At 38.6% G+C, this 19,277-nt stretch overlaps 1 protein-coding gene across 1 annotated transcript; it reads left to right on the forward strand.

Moving 5' to 3' along the window:
* The first annotated feature begins 495 nt into the window (after positions 1–495).
* Positions 496–18,747, forward strand: snn (stannin). The gene is made up of 2 exons (XM_039775863.1): positions 496–723; positions 16,898–18,747. The coding sequence occupies exon 2, from the start codon at positions 17,008–17,010 to the stop codon at positions 17,269–17,271; it is 264 nt and encodes an 87-aa protein (XP_039631797.1). The 5' UTR covers positions 496–723; positions 16,898–17,007; the 3' UTR covers positions 17,272–18,747.
* Positions 18,748–19,277: the final 530 nt, after the last annotated feature.

Raw genomic sequence — 19,277 nt, forward strand, 5'->3', positions numbered from 1 at the left:
TGAGTCTTCTAGGCACACCTGTGGACAGGGTACCAGTTATTCTCTGGTCACACCAACACACCCATTGACACTCACTGTAGAACAGACGAGAGACTGATAATTCTGAATATTTTATATATGTGGCCAATTATTGCATCCACTTTACAATTTTTGTGGAAGCATTACAACGCAATTCTATCACATTCAAACAAACTACCATGAATTTCGGATCGAGGGACAATCTGGTTTAAAAAAGCAAAGAAAATGATATTCGCTGTGTATAATGTAGCAAACATTACGTTCCTACAACATTTACATTTGACGTGCAGTTTAGATACGATCGCCCACGGGCTGTAATCCACTTCCAGCTGACAGAGCCGTTTTGACTCGGAGTGCCCCGCATCAGCTGCTCTAAAGCCACGCCCTCTTGTCAGCTTGTTGCTAACGCCTCTGTATGCCACGATTGGATGGCACTGTCGCCTCCGTCAGTTATGTCACTTCCTGTGAGGGGTGGACCCTCTTGATTTTATTTGCTGCAGCAGTATATGCAGAATTAGCAGGAGAACGAGAGCTCGAGAAACGCAGAGAAAAAAAAAGAAATAGTGTTGTGTAATGTGAGTTTAAGCGTGCGGTGCACGGCCATGGATGTGCAGCCTGATGGATATTGGAACCTTCTGGCAAAGCGTTAAGCAAGCATCGTTTGCTGCAGTGGTTATAACAAGAGAAAACAAAAGCTAAACAATGGTGAGTAATACTCTGCTCTCAAAAGATTTTTTTTAATAATACACAGCGCTTTGTCTCCGCTTCATCACAAGCTCACGACAGCGAAAGCAACTGCAGGAGACTTCACCTTAAGTACGTTTCCCGTGCAGAGCTACTGGACCCTAATGTCGTATACGTGAAAATGGGGCAACTGCGGCTCCGGTAGCCACTCGGCGATATTTGCTGGACATTGGGATTGTGGGACTGTTTAGTGGTACGGGGCGAGGGTGCGCGCATGCGTGAGGTGGGGGCAAAGGGAGTGGGGTACAAATTCATTGTGACTGCGTTCAGGCGCAGAGCCGTTTTTTTCAGGGAGTCAGTCGGTTGATTTACGTGAATATATTGTGCTTGGGATTTCGAGTTATGTAATTCTTGAGTTTCGTAACTTGCCTGAGGGTCCCTGCTGCTTTGAAGCGAATAGTATTGCCCATTCTTTAAATGTCCAGTTTATCGCAGTAGACCGTTCAACAGCTACGTGAGCCGTAGACCGCACAAATGACGGGAACGTCGTAAATAAAAGGCAGACTGTCCACGCGCTCGCGGCGTTTAATGTCGGGGAGACCTCAGGTTTGACGCTGTCAATCAAAGGGGGGGTTGGTTTCTTCATAGTATTCGCGTTTCGTGTACTAGTCTGTGGATAACACATTGTGTATGTCTGCCTTTGTCTCGTCTTTGCGCCGTTTTGGTTTTCATCGAGTAGAGTGTCATTAATTTGATCATTGAAAGTACTCCCTTTAAACTATCAATAGGCCACCGTCCCCGCGACTCCACCGTTGTATATTGTGCGAGCTGACGCCGCTACAAGGCTTAATCGTTTCCACGAGGACCACTCTGGATATTAAGATACCTTCAAAAAGTTCTTCGACGCATTTATTTCCTATTAATATTGCTGAAGCAGCAGGAACAGTAGGTTCCTTTTCGTTGTTTTGTTCTGTAAGATTCGGACCGTTTAATAGAGCAAAGGTACTTTGAAACTAACGGCCTCGGCTTGGCAAGCGCTTGTCATTTATTTTCAAAGTGTTGATTACAAGCGTTCTCAAAGATAAGTCAAGCTTCAAGTACTGTATTTACTTGTCTTTTGTTATCGTAAGAGTCGGTTTCTTTTTCCCTTTTGAACATCCTGCGTATGTTTAGATTTTTTTTTCTTTTTTAGATTAATTTGTAAAGGAAAAGGAGACGAACTTCTACCCTGGATGTAAGCAAAGTTTAGTTTTGGAGCTATTAAAGGTCTAATTGTAAAAGTGATCTCTTGTGAAATCCTATTTTTATTAACATTTTAAAACTCGTCTTTTATTTGCTGTCCACTATGTTAGTTTATGGCTACAGTATAAAATGTGTGTTTTTTTAAAGCTTAGAAATATTAGTGTAATACAGTGACACAGCATTCGAGCATAGTAGTAGCTCATTAGATAGGCAAGAGCTTAAGTTCATACCAAGATAAATTAATTGTTTATTATGTAACAGTATCAGTTTGATTGTTCTATGGCAATTGTAGGTGTGGAGCATCATCCACTGAATAATTGTTTCTAGTGGAAAGAGCATGGAATACTCTTTCATCCATCCATCCATTCCATCCATTATCCAACCTGCTATATCCTAACTACAGGGTCATGGTAGGTCTGCTGGAGCCAATCCCAGCCAACACAGAGCGCAAGGCAGGAAACAAACCCCAGGCAGGGTGCCAGCCCACCGCAGGGCAAACACTAGGGACAATTTAGGATCGCCAATGCACCTAACCTGCATGTCTTTGGACTGTGTGAGAGGAAACCGGAGTACCTGGAGAAAACCCATGCAGACACGGGAAGAACATGCAAACTCCACGCAGGGTAGACCCGGGAAGCTCACCCGGATCTCCTAACTGCGAGGCAGCAGAGTTACCCACTACGCCACCGTGTTGCCCCATACTCTTTCAACTAGCAACAATTGCATTTACTTATTTGGCCGACGCCTTTATCCAAGGCAACTTGCAACATTTATGATGCAACTGGTTACATTTCCTTTATTTCTAATTGGAGCACAGGTAAGTTAAGTGATTTGCTCATGGTCACACGTGTCAGATGACGAATGTGAACCCACAACCTCAGGGTTTAGGTCCAAAGCCTTAGCCACTACACCGTACTGCTGGCCAATTATTCATTGGATGATTCTTGTCACCTACAACAATACCACCTTGATCATTTGACTTTCTTGAAGTTTTTTACTAATCCAGCACAGAAAATCGCATTGGCCATTACAGAGTATTAGAACAGATAAAGGATGTCACTAATGGCATCAAAGGAACATCTCCTAAGAATGAGACTGCTCTCTACCCTTTCTAATATTCTGTGCAAGAACAGTTCAGCCTGTCATTGATATGGTCCCTCAAGTTCACAGGCATGCTATGGTGTCAGATACTGATATAAATTTAACACCAATGTCTGGCACAATGAAAAATGCTTCACACTGGGTTTTGCTGTGGTGGGAGCCAACACTGCTGTCCTTGAAGCTTACAAGTACAACACCTTAGCTCTAAGTCCACTCATTTATTTTCTGACTAAAATTGCTGTGCTATTACATGTAATTTTTCCTCCTCAATTATATATAAAATGCAGAACTTTCAAAGCATAGTACTTTCTTAATACAAAGGCAACAATTTTTATAGCCTGAAGGACTAGTAAGATGAAATATTGACTGGTCCATTGTATGTCTGTAGTCCTGTCCTCAGTAGTCAAATTTCAAAATGAAACACAAAAATTCTGTTCTGCAGTTAGCATCATACACAGTGCGTTAAAGCTTAGCATTAACAAAGCAGTACTTTAGTAAAATCTGAATGTGTACCTAGAATGGGATCCGTATTTTCCAAATCTAAAGCCACACAAACAAGCATATGACAAGCAATATTAACAATGAATGTTTGTATTTCTTTCTGTTTTATGCCTGCTCCTGTTTTAATTTTGGTTACTCAAGTGTTTTCTTGTCAAGCTATCTAACAGTGTGCTATCATGCAGCTCAGTGCACCCAAGTAAACCACAAGACTTCTCTCCTGTGCACCTTTCTCACTGTGCAATTTTATTAATGCATATTAGTCATGCTCGCTTTTGTCATGCCACCAATCCATTTGAACTGCCACTCTAAGGGGAATTCCATAATAAATGTACTATTAACTGAAGTCATTGAAATAAAGGAATAATGGGCTATGAGTAGTACCAAAGTTACTAATCTGACAGAAAATCTTAGTCTTTCTCACTAATAATTGCTAATGATTTTCAAAAAGCCATCTTCAGTTATTTCAGTAGCAAAAAAAAAAAATCCATAGTTGTCATCAAACATGAACATGAATGACTGTCAACTAGAATTACATTTTGATTTGTTATATAATTAGGAAGTAGTTTTTAAAATGCTATAGGTGATTTTATTTTAGTTATGAAATGTATTGTCATAACACTAGGTTATGACTGGAGAAAAAAATAAAATCTGCAGGGGTTCCAGGCCACGAGACCGCCTAGTCCCAACTGGGCATTCTACCTAACACAAATGAAATAGTCCTCTTTGTATTTAGGGTTCTTACGGACGTACTTGATGATGATGTGATGATGATGGTCATGCAGACTTCTGGCTGTCTGTTTCATGGTAATACAAACTGAACATTTCAAAATTATGAAAAGGCAGATTGCAGAAGTAATATGCAAAAGCAGATTTGCAAAATATAGCAGGATTGCATAGTGTGTCTGGAGTACCAAACTTCCAAAATTAGCACAGGGTAGAATAAACAACCCTTCTTCCTTCTTTTACAATCAAATGTCAGATTTTGCCTTGAATTAAGACTTTTACCAGATACATTTTGAGTTGTAGTCAAATGAAGATCTTTAATCTGACGGTCCTTCTTTAGAGTATCGTGGTAAGATTCTGAATTATGGTGTGTGTGGTTTTTTTTTTTTTGTTAAGACCCAGAGCTTTCAGTAATTGTACTGATTTGACACTTCCTTTTTGTCACAAACATCCTAATAGGTTCAATTTGGTAATATTCTTCAGTCTTAGAACTGGCCTTCGCACACTGTGTATCTGTCAACGTTTGGAAAACTTTCCTTTTTTGTTGGTAGCATTTTTTTTAATTGCTTTGCAACAAAAATCTATTTTTATATTCAGCATTCAGGAAATGCCACTTATTATACCACTTAGATGAGTAATATACAAAATGCAAATAGAACAAGAATCTGAACTTTGATAAGCACTGTATGATGATGTATTATGTATGTAAGTTTTAGTATGTATTTGTGTGTTATCTTAATTGTAATGTGACTTTATGAATAGGAAACGTGTTAATAATCTGTAATTATTAATTAGCTTAAAATTAAAGGATAGTTTGACAAAAGGATGACAAAAGTTTTCTCACTCTTTTTCATTACATCGATCATAGCAGAACAGCAAGCCAGAAAATCTTACATTAGTGTACTACGGAAGATTTGATTTTCTTCAAATCAGTCATTGGTGGGCAGTGTACTGGTATTCTTGTATATTGTATATTGCGGCATGTCATGTTGGCACAAGATGGCTCAATTTAATTGGCCAGTTTAATAAATTAAAGTCGATTGTTGATTAAACTTTTATTTAATCAGAAGGCTCACTCTATCCTGAGAAATGACTTTCAGAATCAAAAATGTTTATTTGATAATCCTTAAGTAATTGCGTTTTTCTTTTTAAAGTTTATGGACTAACCTATTCTGATTCTTCCTGAAACCATTTTACTGATTCCTTTATAACTAATATTTGAGTTGGAAACATTGATAAAACTGAACAAGGATAGCTTTACATTTTAAGACCCTATAACATTCTGCACTCCCTGATCTCTATAACACTTTAATTCTTGCAAAGGAAATCCATGTTGGGTTTGCTTGTTGACTTTTGTGAAACCTTGTTAGTGGAGCAGAATGTGTGACATTCCACTTACCTTATATACCCACGTTTAAGTCGGGTCTTGAAACCTGAAAAATCGATCATAAAATCAGACCCCGACTTATATGCCCGTTCAAAAATGTGACTTTTTTTTTTTTTATACATCTTCTTGCTTCCTCCAGTTTCTCAGACACGTCAAATTCTGTTACCAATTTCTTTCGCCACTTCAATGACTTTTAATTTAAAACCAGCTTCATATTTTCTTCAGATCGAGCACTCCATCATAGATAGGGGATGCTCTTAAAATAAAGGTGTATGAGGGTGTGAGATGCAAAAAACACACAACAGTGCAATTGTCGTATTGAAATAGTTCAGATATTACTGCGTGGTTAGGTTGGGACAATACATAGGAAATAAAAGTGTGCTCCGTGGTTACTCTCTCAGGTGGGCGTTATCATAATCTCTTGGATCAATCGCGCGAGTTTTCCGTATTTGACTTCTACAACCAACATTATAGAATACCAGAAATTATACGGTAAAATCAAGCCCCAACTTCTGCGGAAGAACTTAAACGCAAGTATATATGATATTTGTATATCTCTTATGATGATTTCAGAAGAGTGGAGCTGTTCAACCTGTATTTCTTTGCTGAGTGCAACCACATACAGACATTTTCATCTTGGTCAATATGCTTTTTAGTCTGGACAGAGCTGAAGCAATACATCGGGCCAAAATATGTTTAATTTCCCTTAGTATGGCCTGGTAGATTGATATTACAGCAAACTGCAAAGTAAAGAATAGAGAAGCAAAACATCCTACAGTAAGCAACTTGAAATATGGTGTAAAAGTGGCAAAAAATTGAATGTCAAGCTAGTACTCCTCCTATGTATAAAAAGTGTTTATATAAAAAAAAATATTAAACACTTGCAGCTTAACAAAGCAAGCTGATATAAAAAGTGGCTTTGCTGCTGTAACATAATGCAGCTTGTTCACAGTGCTGCCATTCAGTACCATTATGTAAGGTGATATCATTTCTTTTTCTTCCCTAATCCTATAAGGTTCCGATGGATAGGGACTGTTTTAATGGTTCTTAATGTAAAAGGCTCAACTATCACTTTATCCTAAAACCAACTAAGAAGTCATTTAAGGAAAAGATAAGAAAAAAACAACAGTAATTACAAAGTGTGAATATGGTTAAACTTGTATTTAGGTTTAACTTCACAACATAGCACGCAGAAATAAATTTAACAGTAAGTATAAAACAGCTATTCAATAAGAATAGACTTTGTAAACAGGTTAAGCCGACTGCAACTTTCTTTTCTTTGAGTCTCCTGAAAAATAATGAAGTGGTTGAAGCAATCGATCAAGGGCTTAGAGGGAGAGTAAAGTGCTATCACTCGATGAGAAAATAAAAACCTTGGATCATTTGAAATTTTGCCATCACTTGCCAAAATCATTATCTTATAAACATCACGGTACTGTATAACAACTATTTTATATAGCATTTACCTTGTATTAGGGATTATACAGTGGTGTGAAAAACTATTTGCCCCCTTCCTGATTTCTTATTCTTTTGCATGTTTGTCACACAAAATGTTTCTGATCATCAAACACATTTAACCATTAGTCAAATATAACACAAGTAAACACAAAATGCCGTTTTTAAATGATGGTTTTATTATTTAGGGAGAAAAAATCCAAACCTACATGGCCCTGTGTGAAAAGTAAGTGCCCCTGTTAAAAAATAACCTAACTGTGGTGTATCACACCTGAGTTCAATTTCCGTAGCCACCCCCAGGCCTGATTACTGCCACACACTTTTGGGAAAATACCTTGTGGACTGATGAGACAAAAGTTGAACTTTTTGGAAGGCAAATGTCCCGTTACATCTGGCGTAAAAGGAACACAGCATTTCAGAAAAAGAACATCATACCAACAGTAAAATATGGTGGTGGTAGTGTGATGGTCTGGGGTTGTTTTGCTGCTTCAGGACCTGGAAGGCTTGCTGTGATAGATGGAACCATGAATTCTACTGTCTACCAAAAAATCCTGAAGAAGAATGTCCGGCCATCTGTTCGTCAACTCAAGCTGAAGCGATCTTGGGTGCTGCAACAGGACAATGACCCAAAACACACCAGGAAATCCACCTCTGAATGGCTGAAGAAAAACAAAATGAAGACTTTGGAGTGGCCTAGTCAAAGTCCTGACCTGAATCCAATTGAGATGCTATGGCATGACCTTAAAAAGGCGGTTCATGCTAAAAAAACCCTCAAATAAAGCTGAATTACAACAATTCTGCAAAGATGAGTGGACCAAAATTCCTCCAGAGCGCTGTAAAAGACTCATTGCAAGTTATCGCAAACGCTTGATTGCAGTTATTGCTGCTAAGGGTGGCCCAACCAGTTATTAGGTTCAGGGGCAATTACTTTTTCACACAGGGCCATGTAGGTTTGGATTTTTTTTTCTCCCTAAATAATAAAAAACATCATTTTAAAAACTGCATTTTGTGTTTACTTGTGTTTATATTTGACTAATGGTTAAATGTGTTTGATAATCTTGTTTCTCTCTCATTTTGTGTGACAAACATGCAAAAGAATAAGAAATCAGGAAGGGGCAAATAGTTTTTCACACCACTGTAAGTAGTCTAGAGATGATTTAACATATACGGGAGGAAGTGTGTTGGTTATATGCAAATACTTTATATAACAAACTTGAGCATCTGTGGGTTTTAGTATCTGTGGAGGTCCTGGGCACAGTGAGCCATCTGTATTATAGAAAATGGTATAATATTGTTCACTTGAATAACAAAGTATTTTAATAAAAAATACGTTTGACACTTTTTTTCTTTTTTTGGCCATGGTATCAAGTAATGTAGAATTTCACTGGTATTGGTATCAATACAACAAATCTGGTATCGTGACATCCCTAATTACAACAAGTTTATGATTGCTTGAAAAAAATTTGTGAAATGTTGAGGCTGGAAAACTTCAAAAAGCTGCAACCTTTTATTGTAAAGTAACTTGTATACATTACCAGAAAGATTAATGTGACATCTACAGGACATCCCATAGCTGAACATGAATCCATTGTAGCACTGCTTGGAAGTGTGTACTGTGTGTGGAACATTTTCAGCCTAAGTATATGGGGAAACCACTCCGTTCAGGCCAGAAGTTGCATAAGTGTGCATGAATCCACTTTAGCACTTTACACTGAAGTGTATGGGGGATACTGTCACCCTAAGTACATGCAAACATTATTGATGTTGAATTCGTAGACTGATAGAAATTGGTATTTATACTTTATGCACTTCTATTATTGCATTAAACAGTCTTATTTAAAATTACTTCATGAATTTTCTATACCTGTGTAATCCAGTTCAAGGTCAATGGCTAATGGTAGGGAGGCATTAGGGCAGGAACCAGCTGCAGACAAAGTGACAATCACTACATATAAAAAGTGATGAATAAAAACTTATGTTAAATGCATTTATAACATTTGTATGTGAATGAATGAATTCCCCTTGGGATTAATAAAGTATCTATCTATCTATCTATCATTTCATTTACCAGGTGTAACCTGATTTTCCTAAAAAAAAAAAAAAAATAAATAAATTAAACTACCAGCTTTTTCCAAAATAGTAATTTCAGAGTCTTTAAAATTATTAGGTACAACAACAAGATTTCAGTTGAATAGGAAACACTTAAAGAAATTATTGAAAAGCAAGCCTATAATTATTATAATATATACAATAATAGCATTTGTATAAATGATTACTGTACCTCAGTTTTTGTGGTACTGTTTATGAACATCGAGGAAAAAGGCAGGTGGACCACAATTTCTTCTAATGCCAGAGTTAACCAAAAGATTCTTTAAATATTTTAGAAATTACAGCAGCAGTCAAGGAAGAGAGAAAGTGAGATCTAAGCGCCAAAAATATTAAGTATAATTTGGTAATGTCTGTAAAGTAGAGCTACTGTGTTATCTTAGAAATTTATTCACAGTTATTTACATATTCTACAAGCAGTCAAAAGATCATACTCTCAGGAAACAAGAACAGCCTAGCTAATGTTTATACAGGTTGTCATTGGCATCAGTTGACTGTCATTGATCCGATTGGCTCTATTGGATTCCAAACAGTAATTTGGTTCGCTGTGAAAGGTTGATAAGGCAGTCTCTGATTGCCTGGAAAACTTTGAAATGCACACTCCATTTGGCAAAGATTTCCATCCTTCTACATAGAGGGATGTTATGCAGTGTTGACTAGGAAATGGGATATATGCAGATTTCATGAAGATGCAAACAACACCGAGAAATGATGTATATCATTTGAATGCTTCAATGTTCTGCTTTTAATTGGAACTTCAAGCGTCTTGAAATATCAAATAGACCTTTAATGAATAATGCCAAAAATGTGGTTCTGAAATGAATCTGCTGCTATTTATTTGGCCTCCATAGGTTTAAGTAAACAAAAATTCAAGTGTGTAAAATTATGAAGATTGTCAGTAAGGTGGATGTAAGTTGTTAGTTTAAAGCTATTCTATTTTGGACACAAGGAAATTGTCTAAATGTTATTTCTACAGAGAGAAACAAGTTACCAAGTAGTGTATTCGAAAGCAGTGGTTATGGCACAGCAGTTAGATGCCTAGTTGCCTCAGATTTTGGCCTGGTCATCTTTATATTTTGCTTATCTCCATCAACACTGAAATTTTAATTTGGACACTGGGGTTTTTCTTCCACATCCCACAGGCACAAAGGTTTGGTTTATTGTTGAGTTCCAACTTTACACAAAGCAAACTCTCTGCTGTCCATAATGAATGGCTCTGTATTGATGACTGTTTTTCTCTCTTGACACAATTTGTTTTTTATGAAATAAACCTGTATTGACATTGGTGGTGGTATTTGGTGGTATCTGTGTAGTATATTATGCGTTTTTAACTAATTTTTTCTGTTTTATTATGTTTTAATACAAATTTAAAAAAAAAAAAAAAACTTTGGAAGGGGGAAAAGCATGCCAGTAACATGCTGCAGCTATTTCCCAAAATACAGTAAATACAAGTTGGAATCCCAAATTTCATGTTATCCTATGCACTCGACAAGTATCTCCTCCATATACTGTACATTTGTTTTATAATGTGCCTATGATGGTTCTACATAAAATTAAAGATTTTCATTATTTTTTTTTTTTTTTTTGCAGAATACAAACCTGTTAGTGCTGATGTGAGGTTGTGTTTAAAGTAATAAAGAAAATTTTCTAAATTTGCGAGCATCTGTGTTATGGAGATAAGTGATGCAGTTTCTTGGCGGTGTAATTGATCAAGAAGCCACTAACCCTGTTTAATCTTTTTATTGAATGTATTTCCAGTGTTTAACAGCTGCACAGACTAATGATATTACCATTTACACTGAAAGAAAATGCCTTCTGAGAACTTGACAGTTTCTGCTTCAGCATTTAGGGCAAATGCCATTATTAATTTTCAGAAATGCTCATCCATTTCAGAACTGCTTGTTTGTTCAGGCAGTTATGGTTTCTGGTGTATGAAGGACCTCCGTACACACATACACATCTGTAGTAACTGGTAAAACGTACTAGTGTTTCTAACAGCCATCAATTGTGGGAGTAAACTTTTGTGAAAACATCCTTCAGGAGGCATGAAACCCAAACTCTAGCATAGGGTCTGTTCCTACCTGCTGGTCAGATTATTTTCAATTTTTTTTCCTTTTAAAGGATTACCAGTCCTTGAATGTTATTGAAAGTTCCTCTTGAAAACTAATTTGATCAATGTGTACATGTCGTCCTAATACTGAAAGTGTATGTTCTTAAAAGTATGGATTATTTTCGTGCATTGTGTTGCCAATGGCTTTGGGAATACCATTTAAATCATGCTTCTCTAATCCAGTATAATTTCCAAAAATTAACATTTTTCGGTAGCCAGAGCATGAATACATATACTGTAACATGATCTTTATTGCAACAGTCTGTTGCTGTGAGAATCCTTGCATCCCCTGCTGCAATGCTGTGTCTTGAAGGATGCTTTTGCTCTGTGTGTCATTTAACCTCAGACTTGATCTAAAAGGTGAAGAGGTACTTCTGATGGGAACCTTCATGACTTCATCTGAAAGCCCACCTTCATATGTCCAGAGTGCACGCCATTCAGCCTTTTCAGTTGCTCCCATTTAAGGTCACTGCAGTGTTGATACCTCTGTTCTTTTGTAGGGAGTTGCACATTGTGGTATAAATATCGGGAAATAATCTGGGTGCTTCATCACAGTTGTGGATGAGAATTGCACCACTGTTATGTAAGCATTGGAGGTGGGGGTGGACTGGAGTATGTGTTTCAGCTGCTATTAAAGGATGTGGTTTCTTTAAAGGAAGTCTGTGGGGTTTGCCAGATTGAAACATATTTGCAACAAAATGGGGATGGAGGGCTGCATGCTTTCTTTTTTGCTTTCTTTCTGGGAGGCCTGTAGTGGGTGTTTTTTGTAGTGCAATGTTGAAGAGAACCAGTGCTTATCCAGGCATAAATGGATGCAAATTTAGAGACGGTTGATATGCTATTGTGCACCAGTTTGATTTATTCAAATCCAAATGAGGGTCCAAGAACTGTAAGGCAGTGGTTGTGCCCAATTCGCCATCCACAGTGTAAATCATTTGTAGAAAATGACTTTAAGAAGTGTAGCAGCTAAGCTGCTGAACAAAAATGAAATTCAGTGACCTTCTGAGGCAGAGACGGAAAAGGGTGTTACTGTGATTTGGCAGGACTGTCAAATATGGTTCCACCAGTTTCAGGGGGCTTGTATTCATACTCAAGCTAATGATTAGGCCCCTATGACAGTGGTGCAAATGTTCATTTTTAGCTGTCTCTATCTATCCCTGTAAGGTGGCCTTAACCGTGGTATTTTTCAATATTATTATGAATTGGCTCTTTTCTAGCTAGCTGAGAGTGGTACGTATTGTTTTAGTATGTTGTGAATATTATAATCATGTAGTTTGCTTAGGGAGATGCTGCTGGAACACAGTAGTACATTTCTACCTGTATTTACATGACACCACATTCCCTTCTCCATCTGTCTATATAGGAGTCCTTCATCTGAAAGCAAAAGCAGTGTTATCTAAGGTGTAGGGTAAAAAAAATGATGCCACTCTAAGGTGCAAAAAAGCAGATTGTGCAGGCTTTGTAAAAGGCAGGGGTTATTTGATCCTGGCTAATTTCTGAATGTCCCTCATATTCTGCAGATATTGACAGAATAAAAAAGTGGCTGATACACTTCTGAATGATTTTGGGCAGGCAGTGAAGTTACCAAGTTAATACAGATATCATTGTGTCCATGTCCACAGACAGAAAGACCATGACAGTGAGCAGAGCAGACTACAAAGCTTTGAGTAGCAGATGTTACTGTATGACCCTGGAAAAGTCCTGCTGAATTGTGTCATATAAAAAACCAGCGCTGCTACAGATCATTCTGGGATTTTATTTTTTTTTTAACTTTACAATAAGTTTGTTATTGAGGGTTGGGACATGGGTGGTGTAAACCAGGAGAAGTTTAGCATGATTGATGTAAAATTCTGACAACATAATGAAAATCAGAAATCAAGAAAGAGAAATATTTGTGCTTTGGCATGTACAGTGGTGCAATAATTATGTTGTCTTATAGGTTAACATGGTCTTTGCCACTTTGTGCCTCTGAGTCCTTCATCAAATAAAGCTCTTATGCCTGATTTATTACCTTTTCTGTTATAGAAAATGAGAACAGTTGCATCTCAAAGTCATTGTGACACACATTGCCCATGACCACAGTCCAGCTCAAATGATTCTTTAGGAGAAAATGACAGAACCCATAACAATGAACGGGGAATCCCCAGTTTAAACACCAGGCCCAGGGACAGTACCCTTCATAATGTTTATTGGGGGGGGGAGCAGTGGCGGCATCGGCATCATCCATGATTTTACCCCTCTCCTCCAACAGTTTAAAATTATAAACCTAATGATTAAGGTGAGATTAAAGTGCACATTGCAGTATTTAAGGGTATGTTCATGCATTTCGGTCTGATTTCAAAAGGACAACAGTTTGATGTATCATTCATCTGCTGAACTCCATTTCTGTAGCCATCTATTGCATTTCTGGACATCATTCTTGCCTGTGCACTAGGTTTTTCTTCTGTATGAATGTATTTCTGTGTCACACATGGTGCTGTGAACTTACATGAACCACTGTAAATTGGCACACCCATCTACATTCTGCAGATGTCTTGTCAGAAGTGGTCTCTATGAAGACTGGCAACAAAGGCAAGAGATTTGCCTGTGTGCAAAAACAAAAGGATGGTGGTGCTGAACAGTGGCTGTTATATAAGTCAACATTTGAAATTTATAGCTCAAGCAGGAGACTTGTTCTCCGTAGAATTGGAAAACCGTATATGGATGAATGTCTGCAGTCATCAGTGAATCACACAAAAGGTTCCCCGCATGTTTTGGTCTGCATACCTACAAACACAGTTGGGGATCATGCCAGAATTAAAGGAATCCTCGATTCCTAGAAGTACAAGCAGATTTTCCTGTATCACTCTGTATGTGTGATTCGTACCAAGTTCATTCGGCCAAGGTCATATCTTCAGGAAAAAGAAACAAGTTCTGCAACAGAGTGCCTGATCACAACCTTCTCAAACTGTTTTAAGATTACACGGAGAGATGGAAGCAAGTAAAACTTCCAAAGTCTACAGAAGAACTGGGCCAAGCTCTCCAAGATGCTTGGGGAGAAGAAACATTGCCAGTTTTTTTTTTTTAAATAAAACTACACAACAGTGTACCTAAGAGAATGTATGCAGTTTTAAATGCAAATCTTGATTTAGTTTTGTTTTACTGTTTACTGCGTTTTTTATAACTTATTTCACTATTTTGGAAAAATTTTTGCTTTACATTTTATATCTATATATAGAAATATAACTATGCAGCTGTGTTCAAGAGGTCTGCGAATAAGCAACTGTAAATTCACTCTAAAACACATTCCAAATGTATTCAGCATAACAGAGATACCTATAATTATCATAAATTGTACTGATTGTATTTAAACAGAACATTTATTGTTGAGACTTCCTGTAAATTCTGAATATCGTGTATCCACACTTGTCTCTCCTCTCTCCATTTTCATAAATTTTGGCTTTCGGATTCCCTATGTTATTTAATCCTTGGGGGTTGAGTATAAAAAAACCTTCATATTCCTACTTGAAATATTCTGACAAAATTAGGTGAGTCTGGATTGAGATGGTTTGAGCATGTGCTGAGGAGAGGTATAGTGCATCCGGAAAGTATTCACAGCGCATCACTTTTTCCACATTTTGTTATGTTACAGCCTTATTCCAAAATGGATTAAATTCATTTTTTTCCCAGAATTCTACACAACACCCCATAAGGACAACGTGAAAAAGTTTACTTGAGGTTTTTGCAAATTTATTAAAAATAAAAAAACTGAGAAATCACATGTACATAAGTATTCACAGCCTTTGCTCAATACTTTGTCCATGCACCTTTGGCAGCAATTACAGCCTCAAGTCTTTTGGAATATGATGCCACAAGCTTGGCACACCTATCCTTGGCCAGTTTCGCCCATTCCTCTTTGCAGCACCTCTCAAGCTCCATCAGGTTGGATGGGAAGCGTCAGTGCACAGCCATTTTAAGATCTCTCCAGAGATGTTCAATTGGATTCAAGTCTGGGCTCTGGCTGGGCCATTCAAGGACATTCACAGAGTTGTCCTGAAGCCACTCCTTTGATATCTTGGCTGTGTGCTTAGGGTTGTTGTCCTGCTGAAAGATGAACTGTCGCCCCAGTCTGAGGTCAAGAGCGCTCTGGAGCAGGTTTTCATCCAGGATGTCTCTGTACATTGCTGCAGTCATCTTTCCCTTTATCCTGACTAGTCTCCCAGTTCCTGCCGCTGAAAAACATCCCCACAGCATGATGCTGCCACCACCATGCTTCACTGTAGGGATGGTATTGGCCTGGTGATGAGCGGTGCCTGGTTTCCTCCAAATGTGACACCTGGCATTCACACCAAAAAGTTTAATCTTTGTCTCATCAAACCAGAGAATTTTGTTTCTCTGAGAGTCTTTCGGGTGCCTTTTGGCAAACTCCAGGCAGGCTGCCATGTGCCTTTTACTAAGGAGTGGCTTCCGTCTGGCCACTCTACCATACAGGCCTGATTGGTGGATTGCTGCAGAGATGGTCGTCCTTCTGGAAGGTTCTCCTCTCTCCACAGAGGACCTCTGGAGCTCTGACAGAGTGACCATTGGGTTCTTGGTCACCTCCCTGACTAAGGCTTTTCTCCCCCGATCGCTCAGTTTAGATGACCGGCCAGCTCTAGGAAGAGTCCTGGTGGTTTCGAACTTCTTCCACTTACGGATGATGGAGGCCACTGTGCTCATTGGGACCTTCAAAGCAGCAAAAAATTTTCTGTAACCTTCCCCTGATTTGTGCCTCGAGACAATCCTGTCTCAGAGGTCTACAGACAATTCCTTTGACTTCAAGCTTGGTTTCTGCTCTGACATGAACTGTCAACTGTGGGACCTTTTATATAGACGGGTGTGTGCCTTTCCAAATCATGTCCCATCAACTAAATGTACCACAGGTGGACTTCAATTAAGCTGCAGAAACATCTCAAGAATGATCAGGGCAAACAGGTTGCACCTGAGCTCAATTTTGTGCTTCATGGCAAAGGCTGTGAATACTTACAGTACGTACATGTGCTTTCTCAATTTTTTTTATTTTTAATAAATTTGCAAAAATCTTAAACTTTTTTTTCACGTCATTATGGGGTGTTGTGTGTAGAATTCTGAGGAAAAAAATGAATTTAATCCATTTTGGAAAAAGGCTGTAACATAACAAAATGTGGAAAAAGTGATGCACTGTGAATACTTTCCAGATTCACTCTACATTGGGAAAAGAATGTTGAGGGTGGATCTGCAAGGCAAGAAGAAAAGAGGAAGGCCAAAGAGGTTTATGGATGTGGTGGGGGAGGACGTGAAGGCAGTCACTGTGGTAGACAATGATGTGAAAGACAGGGATAGATGGGAGACAGATGATCCATTGTGATGACACCTAAATGGAATTGGCAGAAAGAAGGAGTTCTTAGTCAACTGTTTTAATTGTAAATGTAGCCCTCATTTTTATAAGGGGTCATTCTGTACTGTTGAAAGGGAAGTCCTTTGGTAGATGGTGTCCTCGAGAATACAGACATTTCTGGTCAGCCTTGCCATCTGTTTTCACTTATTTTTGTTCTTTTCTTTCTGATTTGCAGAGTTCCTTCTTCAGCATCAGTGGAGTGACATCTTGAACCTCTTCCGTGCTGATTAATTATTGGCGGCGATCACTTACCTTGCCTAGTGTTTGCAGACCAGACTCCAAGCCATGTCTATTATGGACCATAGTCCCACCACTGGTGTGGTCACAGTAATTGTGATCCTTATTGCCATTGCTGCCCTGGGGGCTTTGATCCTGGGATGCTGGTGTTACCTGCGACTCCAGCGCATTGGGCAGTCAGAAGACGAGGAGAGCATTGTGGGAGAGGGGGAGACTAAGGAGCCTTTTCTACTTGTGCAGTATTCTGCAAAAGGACCAAGAGTGGAAAGGAAAACCAAGCTGACCCCCAATGGCACGGAAAGTCACAGTTAACTTTATAAGCCCTCGTTACGTGGGAGGTCCTCCTTTCTGACCCCATTGGAGGCTGAACTGCAGGCTGTGAAATTTCATACTGTGAAGATTTAAATGAATAAGCTGCTTCCCCCGCTCAAAGTTTCCTTTGACTCCGTAATGGACCGTTTTATGACTGGACAGTGCCTTGAGACTTTGGAGGGTGACGTTTTTAATGCAAAGACTGCATGCACTGAAGGGGAAAGTTTTGTTTTTGGAGGGGGTGGGAGAAACGACTGGGGACTTGGAGCTGTGGCTGGAAGTTGGGCACTTATAGACTTGGCTTTTTTTTTTTTTTGCACAGTACAGTATATCCAACTTGGCAAGTAAGTTGAGCCTAACCCTTCGAACAAGCAACTGCTAATCATGTAAATGTGAATTGTAAATATGCTGAAAATCGGGGAATTTGATCTCCTTTTCCTTGCTGTGTTACATACCGGACTGGAGTGACACGCTCTTGAGAGCTGTAGAGGGTGCGATGACACTACTGCTACAGGCTGTAACAAAGTTGGATTTTTTTTTTTTTTTAACAACTTGTACACCTCTAGGTTAGACGCAGGTGCTTATTTTGGAGAGTTTGTGTTTTAATACGTGAACAGTGTTCTCAGCATGGTGGATGTGTTATTGCCATTTTTTGTGTACAAGTGTAGCTGCTGTATTTTATTCTATGAAACTGTGCTAAAATTGGAAGATAGCGACTGCAGTGATGCTACCATGTTGTTGAAACCAGCAGTTTTGACCAGTGATAGATTGATTGTGAAGTGTGGTTGAGGTAGGACTGCACTCTTGGAAGCCAATCTGGATGGTCCACTGCGATCAACGGTGGTTGAGCAGAGTCTTTTTGCTAACTGTACAGAGCATGCTGAAACAATCCTGAGCAGAACTGATGTTTTATATTGTAAACTTTATTTTCCACTTGAACTGGAATGGCTGTAGTTTTCCCTTTTGTATACTGTCACCTCTTTAAAGATCAAGCGACGTTGCACATTAACAGGTTTCTTCCCTGATAAGTTTTAAAGAGCCACACTAAATGGGGGGGCAATTGTAAGTGTAGCAGATTTGTTTTTAAATGGTTGCTTTCAGATTTCAAATTTTATACCAAATTTTTCCTCCTTTTCATTTGAGATGAAATTATTTTTGGAACCTGAAGACTTCAATGGATAGCATTAATGAAACTTTAACCCTAATCATCCTTAAATACGTGTAATTGTTGTACTGTTGAAAATGGGATTTATGAAATCATTTCCACTTTAATTACCAGTTAATTCATCTTCACAGAGCAAGTGAAACATCAAGAAAATATGCAGGTGTGATGATGTTACTGTCCAAGCATGTGTAACAAAAATGTCTGCATGTTGACCCCTTTGGAGCGGCTTGTTGACACTGGCACAACCCAAGCAGCCGCTTAGCTCTCTTGTTCTTCTGTGAAAGAAAAATTAAAGAAAATCCCAAACCTCACATTTGAAGAGGGTGTATGAGTTTTTTTTTTTTTTGGTTTTCTGTTTCTATACTGATTGACATGACTTCATACCGACTAATGTACTGGTTATTCTACAACTCTCATTGGTATTTTACTGGCTTGAAAAGAAAATCAGTTGGTCTCATTAATAGGTGTAGGCTTCATTTTATAATAAATGCTGACAAGGGAAACGTCACTCATTTGCTACCAGACTGCAAGTTTTACAAAAGTGGACATCATCAGGCTCATCGGGTTAGCCGATGGCTACATTGTCCCAAAATCTCACCCAGATGCTTTCCATTTTCACTTCAGGATTCAGAAGTTTGTTTCCGATTCCCGCCTCTCCGAGCAAAAACGTTGTTCTTGGCTGTGGTCTTTAATACTCTTGGTTTACATTTCTATTGGGGTCCTCCACTATGGATTTTATTACTCTGTTGAAAGAGTTCTGCTGAATCCACCTTGGAAGACATGGATTAGGTCCACCACAGTCTCTTCTTGAGAGGTTTAAAGGACAAGTTTGAATCCCTTT

This window comes from Polypterus senegalus, chromosome 13 (genome assembly GCF_016835505.1).
Source record: "Polypterus senegalus isolate Bchr_013 chromosome 13, ASM1683550v1, whole genome shotgun sequence".
Taxonomy (NCBI): domain Eukaryota; kingdom Metazoa; phylum Chordata; class Cladistia; order Polypteriformes; family Polypteridae; genus Polypterus; species Polypterus senegalus.

Bases quoted from the DNA above. Each gene is read 5' to 3' on its own strand.
- snn (XM_039775863.1), top strand. From the start codon at position 17,008: ATGTCTATTATGGACCATAGTCCCACCACTGGTGTGGTCACAGTAATT.